General features: G+C 43.2%; 2 protein-coding genes across 2 annotated transcripts in view; both read left to right on the top strand.

Moving 5' to 3' along the window:
- LOC311138848 (dihydropyridine-sensitive L-type skeletal muscle calcium channel subunit alpha-1-like) overlaps window positions 1–1,776 on the top strand; it is a gene marked incomplete at both ends in the record, with an annotated part of 25,292 nt that extends 23,516 nt beyond the window's left edge. The window contains 7 exons of the mRNA XM_084173649.1: window positions 5–59; window positions 163–293; window positions 452–577; window positions 686–763; window positions 926–1,071; window positions 1,198–1,390; window positions 1,549–1,776. Coding sequence (XP_084029775.1) covers window positions 5–59; window positions 163–293; window positions 452–577; window positions 686–763; window positions 926–1,071; window positions 1,198–1,390; window positions 1,549–1,776 — 957 coding nt within the window. The remainder of the gene's footprint in view (window positions 1–4; window positions 60–162; window positions 294–451; window positions 578–685; window positions 764–925; window positions 1,072–1,197; window positions 1,391–1,548) is intronic.
- Window positions 1,777–7,697: 5,921 nt separating this feature from the next.
- On the top strand, window positions 7,698–12,621 carry kctd20 (potassium channel tetramerization domain containing 20; the record flags this gene model as incomplete). The annotated part of the gene is made up of 6 exons (XM_084173648.1): window positions 7,698–7,858; window positions 8,428–8,524; window positions 8,739–8,859; window positions 9,119–9,316; window positions 9,550–9,660; window positions 12,305–12,621. The coding sequence occupies 6 exons, from the start codon at window positions 7,698–7,700 to the stop codon at window positions 12,619–12,621; spliced, it is 1,005 nt and encodes a 334-aa protein (XP_084029774.1).
- Between the last annotated feature and the right edge of the window lie 165 nt (window positions 12,622–12,786).

Below are 12,786 nucleotides of genomic sequence, written 5' to 3'. Positions count from 1 at the left end.
GAAGATCTGGAAACGCACCAGTATGAAGCTGCTGGACCAGGTCATCCCACCAATCGGAGGTGAGTTCAAACATCCTATCGTAATCCTCAACTTTATAGTCCCACAACAAGTTGTCCATTCTAATTTGTTGCCATGTTTGATTGGTGTGTGTGTGTGTGTCAGATGATGAGGTGACCGTGGGGAAGTTCTACGCCACCTTCCTGATCCAGGACTACTTCAGGAAGTTGAAGAAGAGACAAGAGGAGTACTATGGCTTCCGCCCCACCAAGAAGAACGCCACCAACGAGATACAGGTGAGACCTTAGCCACCTCAGAATTTGATAATTGCATACCTTCTAGTTATCTTAATGACGTGTAATATAAATGTAATCTAGACTTTTTATGAATGATCTAACAAGTCTTAATTTGTATCCCCTCACCATATCCCTCTCTCTCTAACCCTCTCTACCAGGCAGGTCTGAGGAGCATTGAGGAGGAGGCGGCTCCAGAGCTGCAGAGAGCCATCTCAGGAGACCTGATGAATGAGGAGGAGATGGACAGAGCCATGGAGGACGCAGCGGAGGAGGGAATCTTCAGGGTGAGAGTAGAGAGGGTGTGGGGCGAGGTAGGGAGGACAAGTTCAGGGTGAGAAGAAAGAGAATAAAACTCCTCTCTGTTGTGAATGTTGTCACTTTCTTCCTCCCAGCGGGCGGGCGGTCTGTTTGGGAACCACGTTGATTCCTTCACCATGGAGGAAGGAACCCGTAACCCTAACGCTACACAGGTCATACTTTCATAATTTCAACCATTTCAGTATTAACACTTACAGTATGTAACCTTCTTCAGACACAAAGTGCTTTACATGGTATGGACTCTGAGTTTTTCCAGATCACGTAGACAGGAAAAACTCCTGTCCTGATGGAGGTAACTCTGTGTCTCCATGCAGGTGACCAGCCAGCGGCCCCTGCAGATGAGCAGGTCAGACGACGGGGAGGCTACCAGCTCACCTGCCTACAATGCAAACGAGGACTTCTTCTCCTCAACGCCTAACAAAACTAACAACAACAATGTCAACAACAACGCCGGGGAGAGGTGAGTGTGTGTGTGTGTGAGTGCTCATTTTTGTGTGTTTTGTGTGTTTCTTTTCCTTACCTGAGAGGTCACATTACACAGTAATAAAGCAGGTGGATAACAAGCTGACTCTTTGTCCTTCTGTAGCTTTTCTTATGGGACACATGACCGGGTTCAGGTCTATACCATCTCAACCAGCAGAAGTTCGCAAGACAGAGACTGGCAGCTGCAGACAGTAGCTGGACCCAGCCAGGACCCTGAGACCCACAGAGAGCTCCTCAGCCCCCAGAAAGCCCAGGCCCACGGCCCAGACAGCGCCTTCGATACACTCATACAGGAAGTGAGTGGAGAGACCAGGCACTGCATTTCACACATACTGAATTCATATTGTATTAATGATATTGACATGGAACACTAGTCAAAACGCCCTGACATTTTGAGTCAGACACTTGGAGTCATTCTCTCTCGCTCTCTTCTCATGTCTTTCACCTCTGTTAGGTCTTGATAAACGGGGGGTTGGAGAGCTTGGCCAGGGACCCTCGTTTTGTGTTGGTGACGAAACAGGAAATGGCTGAAGCTTTGAACTTTGATCCTGTGGACATGGAGAGTTCTGCTACTGAGCTTATGAATGGTCGCAGAGGGAGGGTTGCCACACCTCCAATCAGGCCCCCTCGCAGATCACAGAGAAAGGCCAACCAATCAACAACACCCAAAGATGTTGTGTAGGACAATAGGCCTGTCTCGCGTAGCACCACAGCATGTCATCGAGTGACATAACCTGCTGAGGCATAAATGCTAAATGACAAAAAATAAAAAAATATGACAGTCCTTACTGCAGGGTGTCCCAACTGGCGGTCCACGGGATGAATTTGGCCCATGTGTGGTTTTATTTGACCCCCCAAGTTTTCTTAGCCAAAAAAAATAATATACAGTACCTGTCAAAAGTTTGGACACACCTACTCATTCAAGGGTTTTTCTTTATTTTTACTACTTTCTACATTGTAGAATAATAGTGAAGACATCAAAACTATGAAATAACACATATGGAATCATGTAGTAACCAAAGAAGTGTTAAACAAATCAAAATATATTTTATATTTGAGATTCTTCAAATAGCCACCATTTGCTTTGATGACAGCTTTGCACACTCTTGGCATTCTCTCAACCAGCTTCACCTGGAATGCTTTTCCAACAGTCTTGAAGGAGTTCCCACATATGCAGAGCACTTGTTGGCTGCTTTTCCTTCACTCTGCCGTCCAAATCATCCCAAACCATCTCAATTGGGTTGAGGTCGGGGGATTGTGGAGGCCAGGTCATCTGATGCAGCACTCCATCACTCTCATTCTTGGTAAAATAGCCCTTACACAGCCTGGAGGTGTGTTGTGTCATTGTCCTGTTAAAAAACAAATGATAGTCCCACTAAGCCCAAACCAGATGGGATGGCGTATCGCTGCAGAATGCTGTGGTAGCCATGCTGGTTAAGTGTGCCATGAATTCTAAATAAATCACAGACAGTGTCACCAGCAAAGCACCCCAACACCACAACACCTCCTCCTCCAAGCTTTACAGTGGGAAATACACATGCAGAGATAATCCATTCACCCACACCACGTCTCACAAAGACACGGCGGTTGAAACCAAAAATCTCACATTTGGACTCCAGACCAAAGGACAACTTTCCACTGGTCTAATGTCCATTGCTCGTGTTTCTTGGCCCAAGCAGGTCTCTTCTTATTATTGGTGTCCTTTAGTAGTGGTTTCTTTGCAGCAATTAGACTATGAAGGCCTGATTCATACAGTCCCCTCTGAACAGTTGATGTTGAGATGTGCCTGTGACTTGAACTTTGTGAAGCATTTATTTGGGCTGCAATTTCTGAGACTGGTAACTCTAATGAACTTATCCTCTGCAACAGAGGTAACTCTGGGTCTTCCATTCCTGTGGTGGTCCTCATGAGAGCCGGTTTCTTCATAACGCTTGATGGTTTTTGCGACTGCACTCGAAGAAACTTTAAAATTTTGACTGTCGTTTCTCTTTGCTTATTTGAGCTGTTCTTGCCATAATATGGACTTGGTCTTTTACCAAATAGGGCTATCTTCTGTATACCCTCCCCCTACCTTGTCACAACACAACTGATTGGCTCAAACACATTAAGAAGGAAAGAAATTCCACAAATTAACTTTAAAGAAGGCACACCTGTTAATTGAAATGCATTCCAGGTGATTACCTCATGAAGCTGGTTGAGAGAATGCCAAGAGTGTGCAAAGCTGTCATCAAGGCAAAGGGTGGCTATTTGAAGAATCTCCAATATAAAATATATTTTGATTTGTTTAACACTTTTTTGGTTACTACATGTGTTATTTAATAGTTTTGATGTCTTCAATATTATTCTACAATGTAAAAAAAAGAAAAAAGAAAGAAAAAACCTTGAATGAGTAGGTCCAAACGTTTGACTGGTAGTGTACGTTTAGTTCAGGAGAACATCCAGTTGTCCCGATTTAACATGTTCTCGAGTCTCAACTTAAGGAAGTTTTGCTTGTATAATATGTCGGCCCTGTTTGAAAACTACTGTATTTCCCTCCATCCTTGAAGTAATCACTGATGCACCTGTAGTTGGAACTGAATACGGTTGTGTCAGTGATTAGCTCAAGGAGGAAGGGAAGGTTGTGTTTTCTAAGTATTCTTGCAGGGTCAGGACGTTACTTTTCAGGGGGCATTCTTTGAGTTCTGTCATGATGACAAGGCAAGACATAGCTGGATCAGGATGTCTCTGGGCTGTATCATGTATACGGTGTCGATATTAGGACCATCTCAGGATGTAAGCTGTATTGACAAAGCTAACGTGCATTTTCAAGATACACAGATTCTGTACAGGTCTCCACATATCAACATATCTTCACAATGCCTGGACTTTTTGCTGTAAATCCTATATCTCAAACATGTACATCATCTCTAGCATGGACAGGAAGACCATGTAGTGTAACATGGGCGAAAAGCCTTATGGTGTAGGGTAGTCACTAGCTGGTCATGCTACTGTAGAATGGACTAAAGTGCAGATAATTGGATGTGGTTAAAGATTAGGTTAGGATGAAGAATAAGGTTAGGGTCAGTGGTTGGAATCGTATTTGTGGTTAGAAAGCAGTATGTATGAGATATTTTGAACTTATGGTGTTGTATAGCAGGGGTTTAAAGTCCTGTCTGTAGATGGTATTTTGTCTGTTTCTATTATTTTCAACATGATTGTTTATTTTCTTTCTGAGGTCGATCTATTTGGTTGAAATCTACAGCCTTTACTATGAAAATGTAATTTTTGATTATTTATAAAGAATATTCATTGTTGTACCTGTAACCCCCCCCAACTAAAACATTACGAAATAAAACAATGTGTCACAAAAAAAGAATATTCATTGTTGTTTAAGTATTTAAAGGTGCTATCTGCAATTCAAACAATAACAAAGCAGCAACCTCACCACTGTTTTGGTAAACAGCTGAGGGATGGGGCTGGAGAAATGTAACCACTCTCAAATTCATAGACAGAGCTTTTTTCACGTTGCTCGCTTTGGGATTCGAAACAGCAACCTTTCGGTTACTGGCCCAACGCTCTAAACCGCTAGGTTACCTGCCGGACTGTGTGAGAGTGTGATTTGAAGGAGTCAGCCGCAGGAGGGTAAATCACAGAATACAGAGTTTATTCCTTAATACACAGTTACGCTGGATAGCAGTGCGCAAAACAGGCGCCCTGGAACAAATACAGGCACACGGGGAAAAATATACCCCGGCAATACAAAGTACAGGTAGCTCCACCGAGCTACACTCATCTCACATGAAACAATCACCCACAAGGGGGCAGAGGGAACACTTAAATACATACTAATGAGGAAAATATGAACCAGGTGTGTGTAATTGACAAGACAAGACAAATGGAATGATGAGATATGGAGCGGCAGTGGCTAGAAGGCCGGTGACATTTACATTACGTTTGACATTTTAGTCATTTAGCAGACGCTCTTATCCAGAGCGACGTTGATGACGAACGCCGAAGCCTGCCCGATCAAGGAGGGGAGTCAGCTTCAGAGGAAGTCGTGACAGACTGACCATCCATGATATCAACACATATAGTTGTAAGAATTATTTGAAGGTACAGTGTGTTATCACATTATTTACCAAAATTGGAGTAAAACAAGCTTATATTTTGGGTTCTGATGGGGTATGACGACAGTTGAACTAAACTCATAAGGCATTTATAAGTTATATTCTTCAAGAATTAATGTGTATATCATTTATTAGAAAGTCCAAAAATGCATATAGCAATCACAGATTGCCCCTTTAAAAGCCTAAAAGAGATTAGGTTGTATTTCGTGAGGTAGTGGTATTGTCTTTTTAATGATTAATCTGTTATTTGGTTAAATAAAGGCAAAATAAAATAGCCGTAGTGTGATGAAGGCAAAATATAAAATAACATTTGAATCTCAATAAGTTTTGAATGATAAAATCAGTTGTTCCCACAGACCTTTTTAAACAAAGTAAATGTGTGTAACGTGTAGCCTAACGTCATACTAGATTTCACTAAAAGGTGGGTGATGTCGTTACTGCCACCATCTTTTTATCATACAATTACATTTACATTTTAGTCATTTAGCAGACGCTCTTATCCAGAGCGACTTACAGTTAGTGAGTGCATACATTTTGTAATGTAACATTATTTGAGACATTTTATTGTTTTCTCTCTGTTTCGGATATCTGTTTCAATATTGTTTATCTAAACCATATCAGACCAATAAATATGACTTTATAAAGTGAAAATAGTCCCCCCCCGTCAAATTATTGGGGATTTATGGTAGAGGTCAGTTGAGGAAAGATAGATACACAGTAGCAATTCTGCGCGGTGAAACAAACGGATTTGGAATTCTCTCACGAGAGTCTCTGGGTTTCTACACGGGGAGTAATTGGATTTGAGAGCACTGATCCGCTGTCACCGTATGGGCTGGGGCGCTTTCGGTAAACCCATATTCCTGCACCCCGCGCTCTGGCACTTGGCATCGTGTCCATCGTTCGCTTGACAGACCGGGTACAGAGAACAGCCGTTTTTACTCAGACGTTGTGGTAAGGCTGGTGGTTAGTCGTTGTCTGGTGGTCTCCGTCGGGTATAGCTTATGTTTTGGTAATATGTCTGCAATTGTATCTGAATGTTATTATTGTGTTTTATAATACAGCTCTGTATTTCGGTTATGACGTATGCAGACCGTGATGCGGGCACGTAAACTCCAGACATGTTGCGCAGCATAATTCGTAGCACTGTCAAATTGACATCTCAAATCAGCAGGGATGGCTACAGTGAAAATCGTCGACAGTCAATGCTGTTTATTAGCTGGACAATACAGAATTGTTGATGGGGTTGGGGCTATATGGTGTATGGGTTGGGGTAGCCTACAATATATCTTGATTTTGGCCTTAGGCTACCAGTTCTGTTACAGTGCAGTGTCAATATTATCAGCTCTCCTCAACAGTTGTTGTTATAATTTGCATCCCATCAAACTATTTTCATCATTGTGTTAGATTAGAACCTGTCTGTCTTCCACCTGTTGGCTACAACTGAATGCTGTGCACTACACACCATTGAATACCATTGTTACAACTCATCAAGTGTCATACCAGAGTAACTACCAGTAGAAAACCTATGCATTAATTACCCTTTAACTGAGTAGTACTACATCTATTTTACTTTTAAAAAACTAAATTAACATAGGTACTGTATGTAGCTTACTGCATTTACTTGACAGTCTATTACACAGGTTATTCTCTCATTCCCCTGGAATAATGCCTACTCTGTGTCCAGTTGCCCTCCTCTCAAATTCACTGGGTATTGTCACACATAATGATGACTTTATCAAATCTGTAATGCTCTGTTTATGTGTTACTTTTTGGATGTCTGTTGTCTCAGCTGACTTCCAGGTTTAAGTGCAGGTGGGATGTCACTGCCCTATTGGTGGAAGATGAATGCCAGGTTTGTTAGTAGCAGAACAATCTTCAATGTCAGAGACCCAAGCAGATACTGTATGTAAGACAGAGAGTATTATGGGCACTGTTGACGACTTCGTCACGCTACAGCTATTCCCAGTATTCCCATGTCCCTCCTGCTGCTGTCTGTATCAATCCCAGTCCAGAGAACTGGGAGAACTGGTGAGGCTGGAAAAGCGGGCATGGTACTGTGCCGCTATGGTACGCTACTGCGGTAATCTCCTCCTCCTCTCAGGGCTTAGTGAGGAGGCTGACAGTAGCAGATGGGTCCAGGGCACCAGGCTAATAGGCTCACTGACTCTGTGGGACGGCCGGTTTGAAGGCCTGTATACTACTAGTTGTCTTGTTCCACTGTTACCTGACCCCTTACCATCAATTAGACCTACAGTACAGTAGGGCAGGTCTTTGCTACAGCCCACCTTTGTTTCCATCTAACCCTGATATGGCTGTAGCCTCCATTTGTTATGGTGTGTTGGAGTAATGGGGGATAAAGCCATATCAGAGCCAGTGTCCTCTCTGCCTCATGGTTTTGGCCACATTTGTCAGTTGACATATTCGTAGGATATCTCTTGCACAAATGTAAATCCATGAGATTAACTGTGATTGCACTTGTTCTCCCCCAGACATTGAGATGGCAGCACGTCCAGACTTCCAACATGAGGGGAGGACTGAGAAGAACCTGTCTCCCCTGTCTCGCCTCCCCTATGAGCGGGTGACCCTGATGGTGGACGGGACTCACTTTGTGGTGGACCCCGCCCTGTTCACCGCCCACCCTGACACCATGCTGGGGAGGTAAGGTCCAGACTCCTAAGCATCACAATCTGTGTGTCAGATTTAGACTATTTTATTATAGTGTAACAGACTCTCACAAGACTGTGTTAGCCCACTGAGCTAAATCAGCCAAAGCCTTAGCGCAAGTCTTCAGGTCTCAGACAAGTTTAGTCATCACGCGAGCGTGGATCACCACCATGTCCAATACAGTAGTACAGCCTATTATTAGACCAGGGAAAGATATACAAGAAACACTAACAAAGCCCTAATCCCTCAGCAAACATGTGGTTTGTTTCTAATCTCAGAGAGTAATGTTTACTCTGACCCAGTGGCCATTTGGGTTAATCTGGGCTAATAATCGGAGATTGGTCAAATATTACACAGGAATATTCCTCTCATTAACACCTTCTCTCGCATACACAATGGAGGCATTGCTATGATTCTGACAAGTTACACTGTACTAAGAAAGGAAATTAGACTTGAATGGTAAATGGACAGGGCTTTCAACAAGCACTAAACTCAGAAATGCATATTGTGAGGACATTTAATATAATTAAATGAATAAATAAATAACACATTTTAATTCTCAGGATGTTTGGTCCTGCCCGTCACTTCACGCGGCCAAACGCCAAGGGAGAGTATGAGATCGCTGAGGGAATCGGAGCCAGCATATTCAAAGTCGTCCTGGTGAGTTTCTCTTAAGATAGTTCACCTGAATTATGAAATTACTTATATCTTCCCTTACCTAAACTAACCTACTGTGTTTCTCTCTCCCCCCTCTCCCTCTCTGTCCCTTGACTCTCTCTCCCTCTCTCTACCATTTCCTTTATTATTTTCTCTCTCTCTCTCTCTCTCTCTCTCTCTCTCTCTCTCTCTCTCTCTCTCTCTCTCTCTCTCTCAGGACTTTTACAAAGTAGGTCTCCTGCAGTGTCCAGAGGGAGTGGCAGTGTCTGAGCTCAGGGAAGCATGTGACTACCTCTGTATTAACTTTGACTACAGCACCGTCAGGTGCCGAGATCTCAGTGAGTAGCATGGTCACATCGGGTCTGACCAAGGCCCTATTCAAGACCGAAACGTTGAGTAATGCTTTGCAATGTTGCATGCACAGTTTTCAGAACTAAGTTACACTATTTTTCAAAACCTATTCCTAATTGCTTAGTCTTCTTAATCTTTAATGTTCCCTATTGAAATATACATTTTGCCATGCACAAGAGACTATAAGCTATGATATCAAATCAGAGGTCATAGTTCAAATGGTGTGACCATTCATTCCTGTCCCAGGTGCATTGCTGCATGAGCTGTCCAACGACGGTGCTAAGCGTCAGTTTGATGTCTTCCTAGAGGAGCTAGTTGTCCCGGTGATGGTGTCCAGTGCTCAGGAGGGGGAGAGGGAGTGTCACATCGTAGTTCTCACAGATGATGACATAGTGGATTGGGACCATGACAACCCTCCACCCATGGGAGAGGAGTACTCACAGAGTAAGTGACCTAGTCCTTCACCTCTCTCAGGGTAATTATAATGAATCATACATTATTAATAAAATAGATAATTTACATTATCTTTTGGACAGTGCTGTTTGTCTCATTTTCTATACTTTATATTTTGGGAAATCTTGTACCCCAACCTTTTTTGGAAAATAATAATGAATCATTTTGGAGTGAGCATTTTGTTTGATATTATTTCCTGTTCTCTCGCTCTTCAATGTGCCCAGTTCTGTATAGCACCAAGCTCTATCGCTTCTTCAAGTACATCGAGAACAGAGACGTGGCCAAAGCACTGTTGAAGGAGAGAGGACTGAAGAACATTCGCATTGGCATTGAGGGTGAGTTGATTACCATGTCCCAAATCAACCCCCTAACTCTCAGCCTCTTCTCCTAGCCTCTTCTGCTTCAGTGTTTTAATATCTGAAAGAAACAAATAGGTATAAGCATTCAATCCGTATCGCGGAAGATCCGTGCTATATATGGGTTAGCTGACAATGTCACGAAAACGATGCACATGCTTTAATGGGGAAGAAGTCCTTGTGTTATTGTGATTCTGGATGGCCAGATACAGTGGGGAAAAAAGTATTTAGTCAGCCACCAATTGTGCAAGTTCTCCCACTTAAAAAGATGAGAGGCCTGTAATTTTAATCATAGGTACATGTAAACTATGACAGACAAATTGAGAAAAAGAAATCCTGAAAATCACATTGTAGGATTTTTAATGAATTTATTTGCAAATTATGGTGGAAAATAAGTATTTGGTCACCTACAAACAAGCAAGATTTCTGGCTCTCACAGACCTGTAACTTCTTCTTTAAGAGGCTCCTCTGTCCTCCACTCGTTACCTGTATTAATGGCACCTGTTTGAACTTGTTATCAGTATAGAAGACACCTGTCCACAACCTCAAACAGTCACACTCCAAACTCCACTATGGCCAAGACCAAAGAGCTGTCAAAGGACACCAGAAACAAAATTGTAGACCTGCACCAGGCTGGGAAGACTGAATCTGCAATAGGTAAGCAGCTTGGTTTGAAGAAATCAACTGTGGGAGCAATTATTAGGAAATGGAAGACATACAAGACCACTGATAATCTCCCTCGATCTGGGGCTCCACGCAAGATCTCACCCCGTGGGGTCAAAATGATCACAAGAACGGTGAGCAAAAATCCCAGAACCACACGGGGGGACCTAGTGAATGACCTGCAGAGAGCTGGGACCAAAGCAACAAAGCCTACCATCAGTAACACACTACGCCGCCAGGGACTCAAATCCTGCAGTGCCAGACGTGTCCCCCTGCTTAAGCCAGTACATGTCCAGGCCCGTCTGAAGTTTGCTAGAGTGCATTTGGATGATCCAGAAGAGGATTGGGAGAATGTCATATGGTCAGATGAAACCAAAATATAACTTTTTGGTAAAAACTCAACTCGTCGTGTTTGGAGGACAAAGAATGCTGAATTGCATCCAAAGAACACCATACCTACTGTGAAGCATGGGGGTGGAAATATCATGCTTTGGGGCTGTTTTTCTGCAAAGGGACCAGGACGACTGATCCGTGTAAAGGAAATAATGAATGGGGCCATGTATCGTGAGATTTTGAGTGAAAACCTCCTTCCATCAGCAAGGGCATTGAAGATGAAACGTGGCTGGGTCTTTCAGCATGACAATGATCCCAAACACACCGCCCCGGGCAATGAAGGAGTGGCTTCGTAAGAAGCATTTCAAGGTCCTGGAGTGGCCTAGCCAGTCTCCAGATCTCAACCCCATAGAAAATCTTTGGAGGGAGTTGAAAGTCCGTGTTGCCCAGCGACAGCCCCAAAACATCACTGCTCTAGAGGAGATCTGCATGGAGGAATGGGCCAAAATACCAGCAACAGTGTGTGAAAACCTTGTGAAGACTTACAGAAAACGTTTGACCTGTGTCATTGCCAACAAAGGGTATATAACAAAGTATTGAGAAACTTTTGTTATTGACCAAATACTTATTTTCCCCCATAATTTGCAAATAAATAAAAATCCTACAATGTGATGTTCTGGAAATTTTTTTCTCATTTTGTCTGTCATTTTGTCTGTCATAGTTGACGTGTACCTATGATGAAAATTACAGGCCTCTCTCATCTTTTTAAGTGGGAGAACTTGCACAATTGGTGGCTGACTAAATACTTTTTCCCCCCACTGTAGCTCGCAACAATGAGGGGAATCGTAAGTGGCTCATTTAGTCTTGTTATTGATACCATGTCTTGTTTTGAGGTGTTTTGTCTGATTTTAGTCCGCTAATATGGCAAAATATTTGCTAGCTAGCTAACCAACAACTGTAACAATGTATTTGAGAAACAACACGTGCTCATTGTGCAAATGTATTTTCAATAAACATTGGAGACAAAATATAGTTTGCATGTTGTCAACAATCTAAGTTTTGCCCCATAGTTGCGCATACAGCGGTTTTGTTGCTAAACAATCAACCCGTCTATAGCGAGAATGACATTTAAAGGCTATGTTCCTGCATTCGCAGTACACGCTGCATCCCACTGGGCAAACACTGGTTGAATCAACGCTGTTTCCACATTATTTCATAAAAAAAAAAGTAATGTGATGACGTTGAATCAATGTGGAAAACTGATTGGATTTGCAAAAAGTCATCAACGTAAGGACATTTCAAATTTTTTTACCCAGCTTTTAATCTAAATCCAATGACATGGTGAAATTGTTTGTTGATTTCACGTTGTTGACAACTCAACTAAATTTAAATCAAAACTAGACGTTGAACTGACGTCTGTGCCCAGTGGGTATGTCGTCTCAATCGAAAATTACCGTAACATTTAAATTGCGCTATAACGCAAATCTTCCGGGATACGTATTGAATCTAGCCCCAAGTCTTCCAATGCTATAGGCTACATTTTGCTTACCTCTATCAAGTTCCCTCAAATCTGCAAACCCCACAGAGATACTGAACATTACGTGCATCTGGTCCTCATGTATCCCAGGGTACCCCACCTGTAAGGAGAAGGTGAAGCGCCGTCCCGGTGGGAGGTCAGAGGTCATCTATAACTACGTGCAGCGGCCCTTCATCCAGCTGTCCTGGGAGAAGGAGGAAGGGAAAAGTCGACACGTGGACTTCCAGTGCGTCCGCAGCAAGAGTGTCCCCAACCTCATCGCCTCTCTGGGGGAGCCAACACGACCCGCAGCCACACCCAGCCCGCAGGTCGATGAGCTGGATAGACTGATCAGCCCTGATCCCCACCCCCAGTCTCAGGCCCCACCCCCACCCCCACCCCCACCCCCACCCTCCAATGACAGTTGAGGAGGGTAGAAGTTGACCTTAGGCATATATTTGGTTATGGTCAGGGTTTGGCAAGGTTAAGGTTGTGCTGATACTAGGGCCTAGATTCAATCAGATCAAGCGTTAACCAGCGATAGCTGACACCCGTATAGCTGATGTTTTGGCGTGTCGGAGATGTAACTGGGT

This window comes from Coregonus lavaretus (assembly GCF_964263955.1).
Source record: "Coregonus lavaretus genome assembly, chromosome: 12".
Taxonomy (NCBI): domain Eukaryota; kingdom Metazoa; phylum Chordata; class Actinopteri; order Salmoniformes; family Salmonidae; genus Coregonus; species Coregonus lavaretus.
This window is presented reverse-complemented; position numbering and strand designations above follow the sequence as displayed.